The sequence below is a fragment of the Condylura cristata genome, unplaced genomic scaffold, assembly GCF_000260355.1.
Source record: "Condylura cristata isolate star-nosed mole 26May11 unplaced genomic scaffold, ConCri1.0 scaffold00032, whole genome shotgun sequence".
NCBI lineage: Eukaryota > Metazoa > Chordata > Mammalia > Eulipotyphla > Talpidae > Condylura > Condylura cristata.
In genome coordinates this window covers 7,882,631-7,904,212 of record NW_004567133.1, presented here as the reverse complement: position 1 = coordinate 7,904,212, position 21,582 = coordinate 7,882,631, and the positions used below count along the sequence as shown (strand labels likewise).

Sequence of the window (21,582 nt, the reverse complement as noted above, 5' to 3'; positions counted from 1 at the left end):
GTAAATCATTTTAGACATTAATAACCAACTGATCATAGTACATATTGTAAATAAAGTGTATTTTGGTGACAGCTCAGTTGAATATGGATATATGTGGCATTATTTGCACACTTATTTTGTAGAAATGGGTGATTTGTGCCCAAAAACCCACTGTTTCATATTAAATATGATAGTATTCTCCCTGTATGACACCGTGTTGTACAGTTAATGTATGATCCTTTTTAGATCATGTAGGTTTTACCCTAATGAACATGATAACATGTTCTACATCTGTCTGTCTATAGTTAGTATTTTGTATGTATGTACAGGCTGTTGTGTGCTTTTTGTTTCTTGCAATAAAAAAAATGTTTGGAGTGTATATTTTGCCATTTTCACGTTGTATCACTTAGTTTTTGTTAGCTTTTTTTTTTTCTGCCTGGTTGATGGCTTTGAAAAATGCATTAGCAACATGTGAAGCTTATATTAAAGTTTGATGCTTTCTCCAAGTTCAAGTACATCATAGAAGAGAGCTTTCTAGAAACCATTGATGCAGCTTTATTGTTTAGTTTTGCTTTATTTGGCAATTTTGAGCCTCGTTTGTTTATATCCATACTATAACGTAATACCTGAAATTGGATACCCCTATGAAGTATATAAATGCTTTGATGATTTTATATAATTGGGTACATTGTTTTCACATTTTCTTACAAGGTCTTCCACTTCTAGTCTGTTTTGATGTCCAAGTTAAGCTATTTCCCTCTTTTCTCATAAGATATTAAAAATGCTGCATTAATTGAAACTTGTAGCTTATCAAAGGTAACACACATATATACCCACACCCCATTAACCAGGGTAACAGCTTAATTTTTATTATCACAGCTAACTTTAGCATGACACCATTTTGACTTTGAACTCTTTAAGCAGCATTCGAATTGTGGGGTGAATACCTATTTCAGAACAGAGGTTATAGTAATTGAGTTCTGTAAATTTGATGGTTCTCTAAACATTTTACTGCTCAGGCTAATATTGTATTCAATACAGGATGTCTGAAATCTTCATTTAGAATTAAAGGGTATTGCTTTCTGTTTCACCTATCCTTTTTAAATATTACTGGTCTTTAATTGTGTATCAGGAATTTCACTAACCTTGGATCATTGAATCTTAAAATAACATAGAATATCTGAACTTTGGACTTACTCTCTATATGGCCTTTAGTTCTCATGGAACTAAATACATTGATTCAAAGATCAAAATTCTTAGTGTTTTGGGCCCTCCCTTCCTCCTCCCTTCCCCCTTAGGGGTGTATGGGTGTTTTGGTGTTTTTTTTTTTTGTTTTTTTTTTTCGTTTTTTTTGTTTTTGTTTTTTTTGTTTTTGTTTTTCCTTAAAGCATATTGCTGTAAAAACTGTCCAAGTTTCTGTTTTGCTGGTGATTGGTTTAAAAACTGATTTTTATGTATCCAAATGCTAGCACAAATTAGATGGATTATCCTGGTGACTGTAGTAATGTAACACATTTTGTATAAAGTACATTTTATATAGTATTTAAATTAATTCAGATGAAGTTTTATTTCTTGAAAGCAATTATTTCCTTTTTGTTTATTAGCATGTGTATAAACACAAATCACATGTTCATAAATAAAGTTAACATTCTTTAGCCTTGTGTGTTCCCTGGCATGTCTGTATTACACTTATAAGAAGCAGTTTATTTTATGCTTATTTAAATAGGTCTCTCTTTTCTGTTCCTTTTTTTTTTTTAATACTTTAAAAGTGGCTTTAATTTTTAGGTAGAATAATCTGAAATGGAGAAATGAGATAACTTATTATCCCCACCATTTATTTGTTGGGGTGCATTTGCTGACTTCTAGGTTAAGAAATAATAATAAGCATCAAATATAATTAGTGTCCAATTTAGGAGACTCATTCACAGAATTATATATTTCACAAAAGTAAAATTAGGGTGTTGCTAAGCCAGGTTTTGTTTTGTTTGGTTTTGTTTTGACTAGCAAAAGTAAATGGTAACTTAAGCCAACTCTTACCAGGATGACTGTTACTATCCATATTCTTGAGCCTCTTGTGTAGTCATTCTTCCATGTTGGTTCTAGTAAGCAGAATGTTCTTTCTGCCCTGCCGAAACATCAGAAATGTTTCAGCAGAACCTTTTAATTTTAACAAATGTAGTTTGCCATAAAAGATTCAGATTCTTGCTCCCAGAAGTGAGATCACAAATTAAGTGCAGAGATGACTAGTTTTGATGTTGTCTACAGAGTGCATTGATGATTGTTTTTTAAAGACTTTTTAAAACCTGGCCAATTTTTATTTATCGAAGGTTACTACATATAAATTCCTACTCATTTTTAAACCATTCTTTGTTAGCATTCTTCACTTATTAATGTATCTAGAAAACAATGGTTTTCTTTCTATATTTCTGGTAAAGTTGACTTGCAGAATATATAGTATTGCTGGGAAAAGTGATTTTACCACTTTCTACTTAGTAAATATTTGATACTAATAAGTTGACAGAAGCTAAAAATACAGGACAAAAAAGCCTAGCATAGGACAAAAAGACACTCTTAAGTGGTAGGAGTTGGAAGATTACCAAAAAATGTTTTTTAGTTCCAGCAATAAAAATTAATATAACTTTCTGCTTCATTTCAAAGGAAATGATCAGTATTCATGTTCTAGCCAGTAATGGACTATTTAAAAGCTATTTTTCATTGGTTAGAAAGATCGTATAGTTGACAGCAATATTTTCAGTCCTTATTACTTAAATAATTATTACTTTAAAGTGTAGCCATTCTCAAAAAATAGGTCAGAATCTACTCTGGAAACAAATAGAATATTTGTTTTTTGGGTTTTTTTATTATTTATTCTTTAAGGTTAATTAAGCAAAGAACACTTCAAAGCTGGACAAGAGTAAGAAGTCTTGTACTATAAGATGTTAGAGATGTCAGATTGATGTATTAGGAACTCTTCAGTCCTCATTGTGAAACTAAGAAACCTATTTTTAAAATAACTATCCCAGTAGTACCCATCAAACTAACATTTAAAACCCTGGGATATTTGTAAGGTGTATTTTAAAGTTGACCAACATTTTTATTTATATTTATTCCTGCTGTGGTGGGCACTATGCTAAGAATTTCATAATGAAGCTGGCTACGTTGCTGTTTGGACCTATACATCTTGCTGCTTGTTATTTTTCATGCTCTTAGTTCTCAGAAATACTTGAAAACTACCTGATGAAGACTCATTTACTTGGTTCTTTTTTTTTTTTTTTCCACTTTGCTCCAGACATAATGTTTTGTTCTCTCCATTTTAAAGAAGATGTCAGACCAATATTATTCATGAAAAATCTGTAACATGTCAAATAAATAAGCAACCCACTTGTACTACATAGGAAGCTAATATTTTCATTTTGGTACACTTGTAGGGAAATCATGTCCAGGCATACACAAAAAATATATGTGTGTATACCACACTTGTATATACATTAAAAACTAAGAGGAAATTATTTCAGGAGCTCAAATAATAAAAAAAAAAATTAATGTCACATTTAAAAATACCTTTTAAAGTCTATCCTTCGTATATAACACTTGTTCCATTTGATTAAATTAACTTCCACCAGATAATGGGGGTCCATCATCACTTAAAGCTCTGTTTGCTCACCTTTGTCATAGGGTACATTCTGTACATTTTTTAATTTTTTTCTTTTTCTTTTTGGCTTAACATCTTTGACTGTTAAAGCTCTGGTTTCTTTGGCAAGAAACCATTGTTATTCTTTGTATGGAAGAATAAATAAAGGTATTCAAACTGAGCAGCACATGCTCAAAAAAGGAAAAAGGGGGAGCAATTATATGTGGGAGTTCTTTTATTAAAGCAATTACCTGAGCCTTTAAAGAGCTACTTATTTTTACAGTGTTACATAATGGTGTTCCAGGAAAATTAGATTTTTTACTCTCCTAGTGTGCATTGCCTTGAGCATTAACAAATTTTGAGACATTGATAGACTCTGAGTTAATATTTAGTCACCACTCAACAGATTTCCTATGTGGTAAATTTTTCTTAACCCCTCTTTTTCATTGTTAGCCTTTTTATCTTGTATGAAATATGTGGAGAAGGATAACATGGGGTGAACTACACTTTCAGCATGAAAACAAAATTTATATTCTCTAGGAGACTTCTAAGGAAATGTCCAGTGTTTGAACATTAAGTGGCAATGGGGCTAATGATCACTTTCAGATGTTTTCAGTGTGGAACTTGAATGTGTGTTTAATTTTTTGTGAACAGATTGATGACTCTTCTGCGTCTATTTCTCTGGCCCAGCTTACAAAGGTATATATATATATTCTTGAAAATATAAATCCTTTTCTAACATCTTATTTGTTGACATGGAACACTTTTAAAAGGGATTGGGGGTGGAGATATTTTGCAGAAACACTGTATATATTAGTATCCTGTAAAGAGTAGTTGTTTTGAGAAGATAGGGGAGTATTTTGTCAGCCTCACCATTATGTTGGAGTATTGTTCATCTTCAAGACAGAAGAAACATATGAAACTACACTTATCCGTATCCACACTTATCCGTATCCGTACCCCCCCCTTACTTTGTTTAATTATACATTGGAAACTAACAGTTCTGGAGGAATTCTCCGATTTTGGCTGTAAATTATGTGGACTTTTTTAGACAGCCAAAATAGAAGCTTTCATTTACATGGACGATTGCGTGGTATTTCTTGAATATTTGAATTGATCCCATGAAGGTCAACTTTATAAATGTAATACAACTGTTTCTTTATACTTAAGACCTGTAGTCTGTCTGCATTAGATAAAAGTTTTAAACAACTTAATTTGTTTGAACACAGACTACTACATGAATTGTGTAAATGTATAAAGCTGTTAGTAGGGCTCTACCTATGTAATTTTGGCAAAGGGGCAAATTGTTACCACCTGAATCACTGTATGTGCCATGTTTTGCATAAGATTGTTTGCATTTTCTGCTCAACAATGTACCATTTGTTTGGGAAAACACTAGCGATGGATTTTTTTTTTTAATCATGACTTTAAAAATACTGCAGAATAAATAGATTTTTTTGAGGACCAAGACAGTAAGTTTTCCAGTTTTAAGAAAATTTAATTTTTCCCATTAGAAATGCAAAAAAAGTCCTTGGCTTTGTTATAGGTTGTATCCATTACTCTACAGTGTATCCCAAAACGTGTCCTAGTAACAAATACAGCTTTTTAAGCTTCTGTTCTGGGAAAACTATTAAAATTGATGATTCTAAAATAAAGTGAACTAAAACCATCCTCATAATTTTCAGATGCAAAGTGGTTTAGCACAGAATTAACATTTTTAGCAATTTATAGTTCACTGTTTTGATTTTTCTGTATTGTAAGACCACGTATTGGCGTCTGGTCTGTTCCTACCATTGTTTCTCTTGGGGGAGCAGGTGGGAAGTTTTGGAGGCTTGGGGGACTTTTTAAAAATTATTTGTAAATTGATGTTTGGGTTCAAACAAATTAGTTGTTAAACACCTGTAATCCAGTTTTCTGTAAATGTTCTGTTCTAAGCTCTGTTAATGTTGAGCATTCTTTGTACATAAAATTACAATAAAATGTTAAAACTGGTTGCTTGTTTTGTGAATGAATGTAATGGTAAAACCCTGTGAATGGCTGATGTGAGTGTTAGACGCTTGAATATTCAAGTTAGTAGGACTCACTCCCTTAGACCCTGCTTGTATCTCAACTATTATGTAGATTACCTTAAAGAAGTTCTTAGAACTCTGGAGAGTCGAATTTAAAATTATGAACACCCAGTGCATGTCTTTGCACTTCATTTGAAACTGACAGTATTTTAAGAGCCTTCTGACTGAATATCTACTGCTTATGTTCAGTTATTCTATCCCTACGCTGCCATCAAGTTATATGTATGAATTTGCAGTCTTACTGCTGTAACACCTGAGTTATTTTTAACGTTTTAAAACAAGTATTTTTGTTTTCTCCTAATTTAATCTCAGTTCTCCACTCTTAGAGGAGTTGTATGCAGCTCTCAATGTAAGGTCCAAACAGGGTCTAAGGTTTGAGTAGTCCCAGAAAAACTTTCTTCAGCCCTGCAGACACTCAAACATCATGTAATAAACTAAGAAACTGCCAAAGCCTCTTCCAGATTATACATGTAAATAACTTTTTATGCAAGATTAGATACTGCTCTTTACAGGATGAGTGGTGTTGTCTTTGGCTGTGTGGTCTTAAATGTGTTTCTAATGTGTATGTCAAAAAATTACCTGTTAAACAGACTGCCAATCTGGCTGAAGCCAATGCTTCTGAAGAAGATAAAATTAAAGCAATGATGTCGCAATCTGGCCATGAATACGACCCAATCAAGTAAGTCTTGGGTATTTTGGGGGATGTGTCCCACCCATCCAGACAAACAGTATTTTTTTTTTTTTTCAAGTTTCTGTGTACATGTAATTTTTTTTTCCCTTTCAGTTACATGAAGAAACCTTTAGGTCCACCACCACCATCTTACACCTGCTTCCGTTGTGGTAAACCTGGCCATTATATTAAGAATTGCCCAACAAATGGGGTAAGTCCAAAGTAGAAACAGTTCTTTTTTAGCCATGTTTGTTTTCTTGGTAAATGCTGCTTTCTTTACTACAATGGCAAATGAGCACAGCTTTTTGGAGCCAAGTTGCCAGACTTCATATGCTGTCTCTGCCACTTAATAACTGAGTAAGCATGAGCTACTTAGCTTGAATTTTTGAAGTCTGTTATTCTCTGCAATGATGTGTGAGGATTAAGGGAGGTCATATATATAAAACACTACAAAAATACTGTTAGTTGGTAAACACTGTCTTTTGGCTGATAAAGATAACTTTTATTCCTCCTTCTTTCTCCTACCCCAATAGGATAAGAACTTTGAATCAGGCCCTAGGATTAAAAAGAGCACTGGAATCCCCAGGAGTTTTATGATGGAAGTGAAAGACCCTAACATGAAAGGCGCAATGCTAACCAACACTGGAAAATACGCAATCCCAACTATAGATGCGTGAGTATCAGGCTAGGTATGACTGTGGAGACTGCAGTCGGTCTGGGTTATAGTGCTTAATTTTATTTTGGGCTTGTAACATGGATTCCGGTGAACATTTATATGCCAGTGTGCAAGTCACCACATGTTGCATTTCTGTGTTAAAAATAAGAGGCTGCAGTCTGCTCCATTTAAAACAAATTATATTTGGGAATTTTTACCAGTGAGTGCCACTTCCCTTGTAGTCTTCTAATTTTTTTTCCTTTTTCTGTCATTCCTGCTTTCTTCCTCATTTACAAACATACTTCCACAAATCTTACATGCTCTTTGCATTTTTTAAGTGAACAAGAAAGATACCTTAATCATTTTGAGAAACAAGAGGTTTAAGAATGAAAGTTCTGCAAGCTGCCGAGGCAAATTTAACTACCAGAAAAATTAGTACTGAGGTATCTTGAAAAAGTTTGGATATATTGTGTGGTTATTAGGAATTCTGACCTATGGCTTACCTTATAAACCATTAGTTTAGCTCAGCTATAGCTCTACATGCTATATTCTTTAATGCTTAATTTTAATTATTTTCCGTATTTTATGAGCCAATTTTTAATGAGATGTATAGACCTGAAAACCTGATGACACAGTTCAGCTAGTCAACTTCCCATTTTAACTGCTCTTAATACATTTAATTACCTTGTGATTAATCTCAGCAATTGTGAACTCACATGATAACACTACACAATATTAAGTGTTCCTTTAGGCTTAGTTTCTCTATTGTGCATAACAGTCTCTTGGGAAAGTATATTAGATGGTCTGGGTATCCGGCCCCTCTGGTTTTTGATTTAGAGTTTATGTGCTAGGACTCCAATTCCTATTTGAATTAGTCTTTCAGGAGATTATGAAGTTAGAGGATCCTGAGAAAAAATAGATGATGTCTTCTCAGTGACAAAATTATAAATACAAACAAATTTCCTCAGAGTCACGTGATACATTATTAAACTGTAATAAGCAGATGAGAACAGTGAAAATGGCTGCTGTGAAACAATGGAAAACTAGTGTTTTGATTATATATTTCAGTTTTAGCTTGCAGCTTGAGTGTTTTCCAGCTTCCAGACCTGGTCGCATTCTCAACTTCACCCCATCTATTTTTTTAATCAGTCACCATCCTGTGTTTTTGTGGTTCATCTTAGCGTAGTCTGTTAACGCTTTTTCTAATTCAGACATTTCATGTGTGCTTCCAGACAACATTAGGTTGAAATGGATGATTTTTACAGACACAATTTCAGAGCAGACCGTGTCATCTTAATATATAATAAGGATGTAGGAGTGAAATTATTTAAATGTAAACTTGTATTGGGAAAATTAACATCACCTGTGAACTCTAATAGTTAACTTCATTGCATTCGAATGCTGAAATTGAAAAGGCCGTTGTGCCAACACACAGCAAATACGGGGAGAGTGGGAGCCTGATATTTTAAATGAAACTCTCACCCTGTCCACTAACACCACTGAAAAGCAACTCAGTCTCTTCTGTTTCTTTTTCTTCTATCCTCTCTCCTCCTCTTTTTTTTTTTTCTTTTTTTCTTTCTCTTGGGCAGTGGGAGACTCCTCTTTCACAAATTGGGAACAATGGGGCATAAGCAAATTGATACTTATTTCTGGAATCGTGGTGATGTCTATGGAGCAACTGCAACACAAATAACACACCTCAGGTACCCTACTCTGTACAGCTGAGATTCTTTCATTTTCAGCATTGAAATCAACACACTGTTTCTAAATGAAAGAAAGGATTTCTTTGGGAATTCCTATGTTTTACCAATTTGCCTGTTGATAGAGAAAATGGGGGTATTGGAAGCAGTGGTGATGGTTCTGAGAATAGCATATTTGATTTTTTTCTTTTTTTTAATATATCGGATATCCAACATTCCTGCAAAAAGAACTGCAGAAAAAAAGGAACTAACATGTTTGAGGTGCTACTTTGTTTTGGGAACACATTCTGATCGTTTACTCCATTAATGTTTGTTAATTGCCTAGAAAAAGATTAGTGTCTGAGGATTCTAAGTGTTAATACTAGTTTCAAAGTCTGATTCTGGCAATTAATATTTTTTGCCCTTGTTGACATAGTATTTATTTCCCTTGAACTTTCCCTCTTAATTAATTTTACCATATTAAGACATTCATTCTAATGCAGTCACAGGTTTTAGGTACTATAAGGCTTGAGGAGAACATTATACATAATTTTTTTGTTTTTCTAAAAGCACGGCAGAGAAAATTGTGATTAGGTTGTCACGTGTAAGATCAAATTTTGTCTCTGTAACATAAAACTTTGTGGCACTCTAGTTGTATTGCTTTACCTCTCTGCCCTCAGTTCTTTGAGTTACAAAGTTAAAGGTCCTCTTTGCCATTTTTATAGTATCTTTTTGTTATGCTTGTTTAGGATTTTATTTTACATCTTTTTTCATTTCTTAGGGAAGGATATTCATAAAACCTGCTCCCTTATTTTATTATACTTGTCTGAACTAATTGGGCATTGTGCTGAACTCTAAGTTTCATAGGTTTCCATTATGGTATAGTAGAACTTGCAGATATCTGGGAAATACTTACCTTCTTAATGATAGTAACGCGCTAACATTTTCTTTTACAGAGAGGCATATGCAATTGGGAAAAAAGAAAAACCGCCTTTCTTACCCGAAGAACCGTCATCGTCTTCAGAAGAAGATGACCCAATCCCAGATGAATTGTTGTGTCTCATCTGCAAAGATATTATGACTGATGCTGTTGTCATTCCCTGCTGTGGAAACAGTTACTGTGATGAATGTAAGAAATGTTGACACTTCAGAGATGAATGTTTTAGAGTAATTGTTTTAAGTCGTAAGACTCTTAGCAACAGAATATGAAATGTTGATAGAAAGTTGATTAGTGAGCCTGTAATAGCAAAGGATTCTTTGTTCTTTTTTAAAACAACTTCTTTGTCCTTTTAAATATAAGAACTGAACAGTTTCTTGTAGCATCATCATCAGCATGCTTGAGGCTATCTAAATCCTTTTCTTTGATATAACTACTTACTTTGAAATTCTAAGTGTAGTTGAGAACTATTTCTGTAAACATTACCCAACCTTTGCCAAGTGGTTACTTGTGACTTTACTTTGTTAATTACATTAGTTCTTGATTTTTTTTCCCTGCCATTTACCCTTAATTTTGTCTCTTACCTAGGTAAAAATATCAAAAATTTTCACTGCTCAATCCTATGCCTGCCTTTTTCACTTCTAAAGATTATTTTGGAATATATATATCTTTATTTTGGGGCTGTTTTGATGAAAACCCAAATCAGGAAGAGGCCACTTCAAAATTTGTTTTTGGAGTGCATGTTGGCTTTTATAAGCCATTTATTACTGAGTTGTTGTTTTTTTTTTTTTTTTTACAATAAAGCATTGTCAATAAATCTATAATTTCATGTTATTTTTACTTCCTGTGTTACAGCTGTAACTTCCTTGCTTGAATTACCCTTGTTTGTTAATGATGTCCCTTTATTGTGATGCTGTTAAAAAAAAAACCTTTTTAGGGCATAAAATTTCTAAACCATCTCATTTCTTTTTTTTTTCCTTGTAATAAATACTCTTACATATTAGCTAAACAGTAGTATTTTGGAAACAATACTTTTAGGTCAAATTTTTAAATTATACTCATGACTTGTTTTTAAGGTAGAGAGAAGTTAGCAAAAGATTTCTTAGGGGCAAAAAGTTTTGCTTTTTAAGTTTCTTAATCTAAGATTTGTACTAAGTGCTTAGAAAACAGTAATATAACTGAACAAGTGTAAGATTTAAGATGTCTTCATTTTTCAAAAACTGTTCCTAGTATGTTTTTATTAATATTTAAAATCTTACGCATAGGTATAAGAACAGCCCTCCTAGAATCAGATGAACATACATGTCCAACGTGTCATCAAAACGATGTCTCTCCTGATGCTTTAATTGCCAATAAATTCTTACGACAGGTAGCTATCTTTATATTCTTTTTTCAGAAATTTTTAAAATCTTTCTATTGATTTGGCCGTTCTTGATTAAGTACTTTTTTCTGTGTGATGTCTATAGGCTGTTAACAATTTCAAAAATGAAACTGGATATACAAAAAGACTACGAAAACAATTACCCCCACCACCACCCCCTGTGCCACCTCCAAGACCACTCATTCAGCGGAACCTACAGCCTCTGATGAGATCTCCAATATCAAGACAACAAGACCCTCTTATGATTCCAGTGACGTCTTCATCAGCTCACCCAGCTCCCTCTATATCCTCATTAACTTCCAATCAATCTTCCTTGGCCCCCTCTGTGCCTGGAAATCCATCTTCTGCCCCAGCACCTGTACCAGATATAACTGCAACAGTCTCCATATCAGTCCATTCAGAAAAATCAGACGGACCTTTCCGGTAAGTCTGTATTTGTCACAGTTAAGGAATAGGTGATGTCATTAATGTCGTTTTTATTGTCACTTTGACAGTTGTTTTAGTGATCTACAATCTATATCTTTGTGAGCCACAGTACTTGTCAGAAATGGCTTAATCTTTTTGGAGGATCAGGGAAATGGAAGAGACTCGGTTGGTCAATGGTTTTAAGCATCCCAAATTCAATAACTAAGTTGCCAGCAACTTCTATTATATGTGGCTCTGTTACACTATAACAGCTCTGCTGTTCATGGGAAGAATTCATTTTTCAGAATAGTGGTACTAGAACAGAGTAGACTTGAGCACAACTAAGAAAGTTTGGATAGGTTGAGAGAAGTAGAGAATCCAGGATGATAATTATTTTGGCCTGTAATGTGTAAGCATAGGGAAAATATGGAAATACTACCATTTCAGAAATGAAAGAGACTTTTGGCTTTCAGACTTTTGACTGAAATTCTTTAAAAATTAAAATATCAGGGTCTGTTCTAGACCTATTGAAGTATAAAACTTTATAAGAGTATGATCTTTACATGTATCTTTAAAAATTCCACTAATCGGCCCTCCCTGGTGGCACAGCGGGTTAAAGCACAGCTCTGAGAATCTAAAGCCACTTCTGCCTGAGTTCGATTCCCGCCTGCCCCGGAGGTGACCACATGGCGTGGCAGACCTCTCCTGACCCGCCCGCTGCTCCCCTCAGCAGTGTACTTCGTTGGTCTGCCTGTTCTGTTCCCCACTCTGTCTCTGGTGAAGCCTCTCACCCTCTGCATCTCTGGACTGTACCCCAGTTCTATATGCATAAATAAATAAATCTTTAAAAAAAAAATTCCACTAATCTAGTTTACTAACCTTTTATTTGATGACTAGTGGAAGTAAAGCACATAGAAGTCATTGGGTTATCTATGATCAATAGTAAAGTTAGAAGTAAAATTTGCTCTTAAATACTGTATTATTTTTTGATTCCACACTGATTTTATTTTTTAAGTTTTATTATTATTACACCTGAACTTATTTCCAGTGTATTACTTTACATGAAAAATTCACCAACAGTTCAGTCTTCTGTCATCCTTTATTCAGCTCATGTTTTTTTGGTTTTATTTAACTCATCTTAATGCAGATGATTGATAAAGTTGGTAAGAAAAGGTGTTTTTTTGTTGTTGTTAATCCTCCATTTTTGATGATTTTTTAATATATTATAAATTGTATATTTTAGGGACTCTGATAGTAAAATGTTACCAGCTGCAGCCCTTGCGTCAGAACATTCCAAGGGAGCCTCTTCAATTGCAATTACTGCTCTGATGGAAGAGAAGGTAAGTTTTACTGGATTTTAGGTTTGAATGTATTTTACAGTAGAATTTTTTTCTTTTCTAAAATTATTTTCAACCTTTTTTTTTTAACTTAATGTTTTTTTGACCTGAAGGGTTATCAGGTGCCTGTGCTGGGAACCCCATCTCTGCTTGGACAGTCATTGTTGCATGGACAGTTGATCCCTACAACCGGTAAGTAAAATCAATTTGGTTTTACCTCTTTTCCTTTAGAAAATAATTTTAACTTACCAATCAATTTTATATTTACTTAACTGTATTTGTGTATGTGTGTTTCCAAGGTCCAGTAAGAATAAATACTGCTCGTCCAGGTGGTGGCCGACCAGGTTGGGAACAGTAAGTATATATTTAATCTTCAAAGCTAGGTAATGGAAATTACAAACTAATAAATATTTTTTATCATAAACTCTTTGATATGACATGTAAAGTTTTTATGTAAATGTCAAATTCAAAACTATATGGAAAAGTATTTCCTGAGAAAAATAAGGAAAGTAAGTTAAAATTTAAAATTTTACCACTTTTATTTTCATATCTCAAAAAATGGTGATATTGAACAGGACCAGTTAATGAATAGATAAGAATTACTTAAGGGGGCCTTCCTGGTCACACAGGGGTTAAAGACAGCGTTGTCAAGCTATCAGCAGCCACTGCAGCACAAGTTCAGTCCCTGGCAGGCCAGGAAACTGACCCACATGGCACAGCAGACCTCTCCTCTCCTCTCAGCATTGTATTTTAGTGTATCTACCTGTTCTGCTTCCCCAGCACTGGTGAATCCTCTCACTTACCTCTCACCTCTGGTTACATGCCAGTTCTTGTATACATAAATAAACCTTAAGAAAAAATAACTTGAAATTTAGAAATTACTTAATAGGCTAAGCTTTTTTCCTGGCTTTAATTTAGATGTTTAAAATTTGATTTCAGTAAACAAACAGTAAAATTAAAGTTCACAAACACAAAAAATTCCCACTTTGGATATCCATTTGTATTGTATCTTAAAAATCTATGAAATATGATTTTCTGCCCTGAAATCCAAAAAGGAAATTATGTCTCTGTAAAATGTTTATTACTTTTCAAGTTACAGTCATTTCTGTTTACTTGAACAGGTCTACATTTTTTATATAAACTGATTTATATTCTGAAATTTTGATTTTTACTGGAATAATAAACCAGATTTCTTAGAAAAAAGTATGTTAAATGAAAGACTAGCAGAGGACATGGAGTTAGGTGGATATGGATTTGAATCTCAGTTACCCCACTCACTACTTAGATTGGGGGGGGTGTATAAGTACTTTTATTTCTCAACCTCCATCTCCACATCTGTACAATTGGAATGGTGCTGCTTACTTCACAATTCAGAGTGTCTACATACTTGTTTCTGCCCAGCAAATAAAATGCTTATTTTTCTATAAAAATAAGCTTACAAAGTAACTTGGAGAATGTTGAAGACAGTGTTACAAAATATTCTGGGATGAGGTTTAATTATTGTTACACTGTATTAAACAGAAAAGTAGTTACAGTTATATAAAATATACTTTATATTTTTGTTTATGTAACTTAAAAATTAGTAAGAAAATGTTTCTATTAGAATGGAGGTCTTAAAATCTAGATGCTAAGAGGTGTCATCTATTGTACTCAATATTACTGTTTTTCTCCACAGTTCCAACAAGCTTGGGTATCTGGTGTCTCCACCACAGCAAATTAGAAGAGGAGAAAGAAGCTGCTACAGGTAGGCTTGCTAAAAACCTTGCAAAACAGTAATCTGATGATACATTAAAAAATACAACAAAGAAATTAAAGCACAGTAATGACAAGGGGAGAAAGAATCATTGGTTTATGTTACTCCCATTTAAGTCCTCAATACTCATCTTTAAGAGGCCTAGAAAAGAAGTAGTAAGAGTATTAGTATCTTGAATGTTTTTAAAGCTACCTTTTTAATATTCCTTCCCAATGACTACTTTCTTCCTATTGCACACTGCATTAATACTGGCCTACATTTACTCTTTTGAGGCCAGAAAGAAGTTACTAAGTCTCAGACAATAACTTAAGATGTCAGTTTAAGATGAAAATTAACCAGCCCGCCCCTAAATATGAAGAATTACATTTATTTTTCTAGACTTAATAGTCCCAGTCTTTTTCTTCCTCCTTTTTCCCAAGAAACAAAAGTTGTTAGGGGTTCTTGCCCTGGGCAGGCACAAACTATATCAGTCTTAAGAAGTAAGCGTTAGGTCTTACTGTCTTGGTCATATTCTCAATGAGGGTAGAAGTGCCTCTAAATTAACTATATGAAAAGAATATCAAGGTTATTTCCTAATGCGAATTGAGAATTGCTAAAAATTCAGAATTGTTAGTCCCACCTGATTACTAGATTACATATTAATTCAGGCTCTCTGAAGAGACTGGTATAAAATCTAACTCCCAGTAAGATAGTATCAGGTGACTATAATTTAAATAATCTTTAGCTAAACAGAAATAAATGTACTCTTTCAGAGGAGCCACTATTTCCTAATGAGGCACAGTTTAGAAACCTTGACCAGTACTGTTGTTCTTAACTTATCTCATTAGAGAGAACATTGAGATTTTAAGTTGCTAGTTGAGGAATGATAATAAATCTGAACTTTACAAAAGAACTTTTAAATGTAGCTTCTCCATGTAGAGAAAGCTCTGTAAACTTAAATTATCTCATCTTTAAGTGACCTTAAAAATTAGTTTTATACTTTTATTTTTATTGTATATAATATTCATTATATACATAATATTTTAATATATATTATTTCTAAAAATATTTTTATTCTATATTATTTCTAAAAAGTAGAATTACATATAAATGTTTACTGTGTTTCTGTAGTTGGTTGAATCGTTCCATTGTTTGTAAGTTTGAAAATAATTATGGATAGAAAATACAAGCTTGTCTGTATTTTTGTTTAAAGGAATAATACGTTGAAATTTATTTCTCCAGAAGTATAAACCGTGGACGGCATCACAGCGAAAGATCACAGAGAACTCAAGGCCCATCACTGCCAGCAACTCCAGTTTTTGTACCTGTCCCACCCCCTCCTTTGTATCCACCCCCTCCCCACGCACTTCCTCTCCCTCCAGGTGTTCCTCCACCACAGTTTTCTCCTCAGTTTCCTCCTGGCCAGCCACCACCTGCTGGGTATAGTGTCCCTCCTCCAGGGTTTCCTCCAGCTCCAGCCAATTTATCTACACCTTGGGTATCATCAGGAGTACAGACAGCTCATTCAAATGCCATCCCAACAACACAAGCACCGCCCTTGTCCAGGGAAGAATTCTATAGAGAACAACGACGACTGAAAGAAGAGTAAGTGTTCTAATTTGAAATTACTATACACTTTCATTTTCTTATGTAACATTAAATAGGTATTTGTGGAAACATTTTCCAGTGTTTCCAGTTAGTACAAGAAAAGTCACCTAAAAATTAAACCAAAATCATACAAGCAACTTCCTCAGGGATTCCTAGTTATTTATAGTTTTAAAATGGAAAACTAATGACAATTTCATTCATTTCATTCATGATCTAATTACATTTGTCTTGTTAGTTTTCTTAAATGGTTTTTGTTAACTTTCACTCTTTAACTTTATTTTACTAGGGAAAAGAAAAAGTCCAAGCTAGATGAGTTTACAAATGATTTTGCTAAGGAATTGATGGAATACAAAAAGATTCAAAAGGAGCGTAGGCGCTCATTTTCCAGGTTAGTGTTTTGCAAGCCTTCACAACAGAATTACAAATGGGACTTTGAATATCCAGGGATTAGCTATGGATATAAATAACATTGCACTTAATGGAATTTTTCTAATTCGGTCTAGGTTTATAGAAATGGAAATGGAGCTTATTTCCCAATATCTGTTCATTGAAATATGTCTCAATGTAAATTCTATTGTGTAGAACTAGCAGTTTTATGGGGATTAAATTGCCCTTGTCCCTTGAAGTTATTTATAGTTTGAAATAATTGGGAAATGTTTGTAGAAGGAAAGAAATAGTGGAATAGCGAAAGAACATTTCTTAGGACCCTATCTTATAGCCAAGGCTACAGCTTCTTGCTGGAACATTAACCTGTGTAATTATGAAGTGGTAGTAGAGTGCAAATTGCTTTATTGATAGATGAAGTGAATTATAAAAATTCCCTGGAAGTTTGTTTAAAAGACTTATTTTTTTTAAGCTTATACTTGAAATGTGGTTCTGTTGAAAGCTAGACTATTGGCCAGTATATAGAGCAAAAATTACTTGTAAATAATCAGATAGGAAATAAAATCTAAATTTAATTGGTATTTTGTTTAATGTTAATTAGCTCATATAACTCACAGTACATTAATGCACTTCACTTCGATGTTAAGATTTCACTTTTATTTTGTAACAAGTGATTGCTCTGATCTTTGTGTACTTTATTCCATTCCAAAAGAGGTCACTGTGCCTCTTTATTCATCTGCGATGAAACTTGATATAAAGATGGTATTGTGAGGAGAACTTGCTAGAATCTGAGAGTGTGTGTTATTTTGTATATATTTCTCAACTGTCAACTATTGTTTTGTTTTTGTTTTTAGGTCGAAATCTCCTTATAGTGGTTCATCATATTCAAGAAGTTCATATACTTATTCTAAGTCAAGATCTGGTTCGACACGTTCACGTTCTTATTCTCGATCATTTAGTCGCTCACACTCTCGTTCCTATTCACGATCACCACCATACCCCAGAAGAGGCAGAGGCAAGAGTCGAAATTACCGTTCACGGTCTAGATCTCATGGATATCATCGATCTAGATCACGGTCACCCCCCTATAGACGATACCATTCACGATCAAGATCTCCTCAAGCATTTAGGGCACAGTCTCCCAGTAAACGAACTGTACCTCAAGGAGAAGCAGAGCGTGAATATTTTAATAGATACAGAGAAGTTCCACCACCTTATGATGTGAAAGCTTGTTGGAGGGGTGTTGACTTCAGAGACCCATTTGAAAAAGAACGTTACCGAGAATGGGAGAGAAAATACAGAGAGTGGTATGAAAAATACTATAAAGGTTATGCAGCTGGAGCACAGCCTAGACTGTCAGCAAATAGAGAGAACTTTTCTCCGGAGAGATTTTTACCACTCAATAACAGGAATTCTCCCTTTACAAGAGGCCGGAGAGAAGATTATTCTGGTGGACAGAGTCACAGAAGTCGAAACATAGGTGGCAACTATCCAGAAAAGCTTTCAACAAGAGATGGTCATAATCAGAAGGATAATGCAAAGTCAAAGGAAAAAGAAGGTGAAAATACTCCAGGAGATGGTAAAGGAAATAAACATAAGAAACACAGAAAAAGAAGAAAGGGAGAAGAAAGTGAAAGTTTTCTGAATCCAGAGTTACTAGAAACCTCTAGGAAATCAAGAGAACCTACAAGTGGTGAAGAAAATAAAACTGACTCATTGTTTGTTCTCCCAAATAGAGATGATGCTACACCTGTTAGAGATGAACCAATGGATGCAGAATCCATCACTTTCAAATCAGTGTCTGAAAAAGACAAGAGAGAAAAAGATAAACCAAAAGCAAAAGGTGACAAGACTAAACGGAAAAATGATGGATCTGCTGCATCCAAAAAAGAAAATGCTATAAAGCCTGCTAAAGGACCCCAAGAAAAAGTAGATAGTGAGCGTGAAAAATCTCCTCGATCTGAACCTCCGCTTAAAAAAGCCAAAGAGGAGACTCCAAAGACTGACAGTGCTAAATCATCATCCTCGTCTCAAAAAGATGATAAGATCATTGGTACCCCCAGAAAAGCTCACTCTAAGTCAACAAAAGAACACCAAGAGGCAAAACCAGTAAAAGAGGAAAAAGTGAAGAAGGACTATTCGAAAGATGTTAAATCGGAAAAGCAGACTAATAAGGAAGAAAAGACCAAGAAGCCTAATGAGAAAAGTAAGCCACTTGATAACAAAGGAGAAAAAAGAAAAAGAAAAACTGAAGAAAAGAGTGTAGATAAAGATTTTGATTCTTCATCAATGAAAATCTCTAAAGTAGAAGTAACTGAAACGGCAAAACTATCACCCAAGCGCAAAATGGAAATTGAAAGTGAAAAGATGGATAGGACCCCCGAAAAGGACAAAATTTCTTCATCAACTGCTCCAGCCAAAAAAATCAAACTTAACAGAGAAACTGGTAAAAAAATTGGAAGTACAGAAAATGTATCTAATACAAAAGAACCCTCTGAAAAATTGGAGTCAACATCTAGTAAAGTTAAACAAGAAAAAGTCAAAGGGAAGGTCAGACGAAAAGTAACTGGAACAGAAGGATCCAGCTCGAACCTTGTGGATTATACTAGGTATTTGGTTGTGGTTGTGTGGGGAGGAATTTAACTTCATCCATGCCTATACTTTTAGTAACATGGAATAGGCTGGTTTGTTCTTGTCTTTAAAGAAGGGTTGTCTAGGAAAAAAGGTTATAAGTAGGTTTTGAGGGTGAATTATATTTGTTTTTGTGCAAATCTATTCAGAGCAGAATAATTGGCTTTTGAACGTTAAAAGGATATTAATCATATTTAAGTTAGCATTTTATCATTGTTTAATAATAATAGTAAATCTGTGTTAATTAAAAATATTTTTAATTCTTTTTTAGTACGAGCTCAACTGGAGGCAGTCCTGTGCGGAAATCTGAAGAAAAGACAGATACAAAGCGAACTGTCATTAAAACTATGGAAGAATATAATAATGACAATACAGCTCCTGCTGAAGATGTTATTATTATGATTCAGGTTCCTCAATCCAAATGGGATAAAGATGACTTTGAATCTGAAGAAGAGGATGTTAAATCCACACAACCTATATCAAGTGTAGGAAAACCTGCCAGTATTATTAAAAATGTTAGCACTAAACCATCAAATATTGTCAAATATCCTGAAAAAGAAAGTGAGCCATCAGAGAAAATTCAGAAACTCACCAAGGAAGTGAGCCATGAAATTTTACAGCATGAAATCAAAAGTTCAAAAAACTCTGCATCTAATGAAAAAGGGAAAACCAAAGATCGAGATCATTCAGTGTTAGAAAAGGAAAACCCTGAGAAGAGGAAGACTAGCACTCAGCCAGAGAAAGATAGTAATTTGGACCGTCTGAATGAACAAGGAACTTTTAAAACACTGTCGCAATCTTCCAAAGAGACTAGAACATCAGATAAACACGATTCCATTCGAGGTTCCTCAAGTAAAGACTTCACTCCCAATAGAGACAAAAAAGCTGACTATGACAACAGGGACTATTTAAGTTCCAAACGTAGAGATGAAAGGAACGAGTTAACAAGAAGAAAAGACTCTCCGTCTCGAAGTAAAGATTCTGTATCTGGACAGAAAACTAAGCCAAGGGAAGAGAGAGATTTGCCTAAAAAAGGAACAGGAGATTCTAAAAAAAGCAGTTCTAGTCCATCAAGAGACAAAAAACCTCATGACCACAACAAAACCACTTATGATACTAAGCGCTCAAGTGAAGAGACAAAATCTGTGGATAAAAATCCTAGTAAGGATCGTGAGAAGCATACATTAGAAGCAAGAAGCAGTAAAGAGCCAAGTGGCAATAAATTGCTTTATATACTTAACCCTCCAGAACCACAGGTTGAAAAAGAGCCAGTCACTGCACAAATCGACAAGAATGCCATCAAGCCTAAACCCCAGTTAAGTCATTCCTCTAGACTCTCCTCAGACTTAACTAGAGAAACGGATGAAGCTGCTTTTGAACCAGACTATAATGAAAGTGACAGTGAAAGCAATGTGTCTATAAAAGAGGAAGATACTTCAGGAAAAAATTCCAAGGAACTGAAAGAAAAAGTAGTGGAGAAGGCAAAGGAGAGTGTAGACCCAGCAGCAGTCCCACAGATTGGCATAACCAGGAGCCAGAGTCAGAGCAGTCCTAGTGTCAGTCCAAGTAGAAGTCATAGCCCTTCTGGAAGCCAAACCCGAAGCCACAGTAGCAGTGCCAGTTCTGCAGAAAGTCAGGACAGCAAAAAGAAGAAGAAAAAGAAGGAAAAGAAAAAACACAAGAAACATAAAAAACATAAGAAGCATAAGAAGCACGCAGGCACTGAATTAGAATTGGAAAAAAGCCAAAAACACAAACATAAGAAAAAGAAGTCAAAGAAGAATAAAGATAAAGAAAAGGAAAAGGAGAAGGAGAAAGATGACCAAAAAGTGAAATCTGTCACTGTGTAGAAGGGCAGATTTTAAAAATTGACTTAATTACTAAGTCATCTGTATTAAATTTTGTTATAATGTAAAGAGATTCAAGCTTTGTAAATAATGATATGGAAGACCCTGTGCTGCACTTAAAATATTGCTGCTTGATTATTTGATTTTTACATCAGAGCTTTATAACACGAACTTTTGTACAGAATTGTGAGTTGTGACCATGTAACATGAGAGGTTTTTTGCTAGGGCCTATTATTTTTAACCACCATTAATTAGTTGGGGTGGAGTTTACTGTACTGTGAAATTTTCACATTTGAATTTTTTTAATTGCCTGGCAAAAGCTGGTATCAGTTCTAAAATATCAGCAGAATGATTTGCTGAATTCATTACAACCCTGTTATGTCACTTTTTGATTACAATAAAAGTTTTCAGTAAACTTTTCACATGAATATTTGTATTATTTGAGAAAACAATGTGTTTATACCCTTTTCTATTTTAATGTGAGTTTAAATGACAAAATTCTAAAGTAGCATGTATTTTGTAAGGTACAGATATAGAAGATACACTTTGGTATCCTAGTAGTAGGTAGCCAGAAATTTTTTTTTCTTTTTTTTTATTAAAAAGTTTATTTTTATATCATTTAGCACATTTTTTTTTT

General features: G+C 34.2%; 1 protein-coding gene across 2 annotated transcripts in view; it reads left to right on the top strand.

The window, feature by feature from the left end:
- Positions 1–21,367, top strand: part of RBBP6 (retinoblastoma binding protein 6) — a 29,337-nt gene extending 7,970 nt beyond the window's left edge. Inside the window, exons 4-18 of one of the 2 annotated variants that reach the window (XM_004692057.2) lie at positions 4,265–4,309; positions 6,270–6,358; positions 6,464–6,560; positions 6,883–7,022; positions 9,640–9,812; positions 10,886–10,989; positions 11,087–11,424; positions 12,650–12,746; positions 12,857–12,935; positions 13,043–13,097; positions 14,419–14,487; positions 15,718–16,080; positions 16,370–16,471; positions 17,322–19,076; positions 19,370–21,367. In XM_004692057.2, the coding sequence (XP_004692114.1) occupies positions 4,265–4,309; positions 6,270–6,358; positions 6,464–6,560; positions 6,883–7,022; positions 9,640–9,812; positions 10,886–10,989; positions 11,087–11,424; positions 12,650–12,746; positions 12,857–12,935; positions 13,043–13,097; positions 14,419–14,487; positions 15,718–16,080; positions 16,370–16,471; positions 17,322–19,076; positions 19,370–20,948 (5,085 nt within the window). In that variant the 3' untranslated portion in view covers positions 20,949–21,367. The remainder of the gene's footprint in view (positions 1–4,264; positions 4,310–6,269; positions 6,359–6,463; positions 6,561–6,882; positions 7,023–9,639; positions 9,813–10,885; positions 10,990–11,086; positions 11,425–12,649; positions 12,747–12,856; positions 12,936–13,042; positions 13,098–14,418; positions 14,488–15,717; positions 16,081–16,369; positions 16,472–17,321; positions 19,077–19,369) is intronic. The other variant, XM_004692058.2, reaches the window with a different exon arrangement.
- Positions 21,368–21,582: the final 215 nt, after the last annotated feature.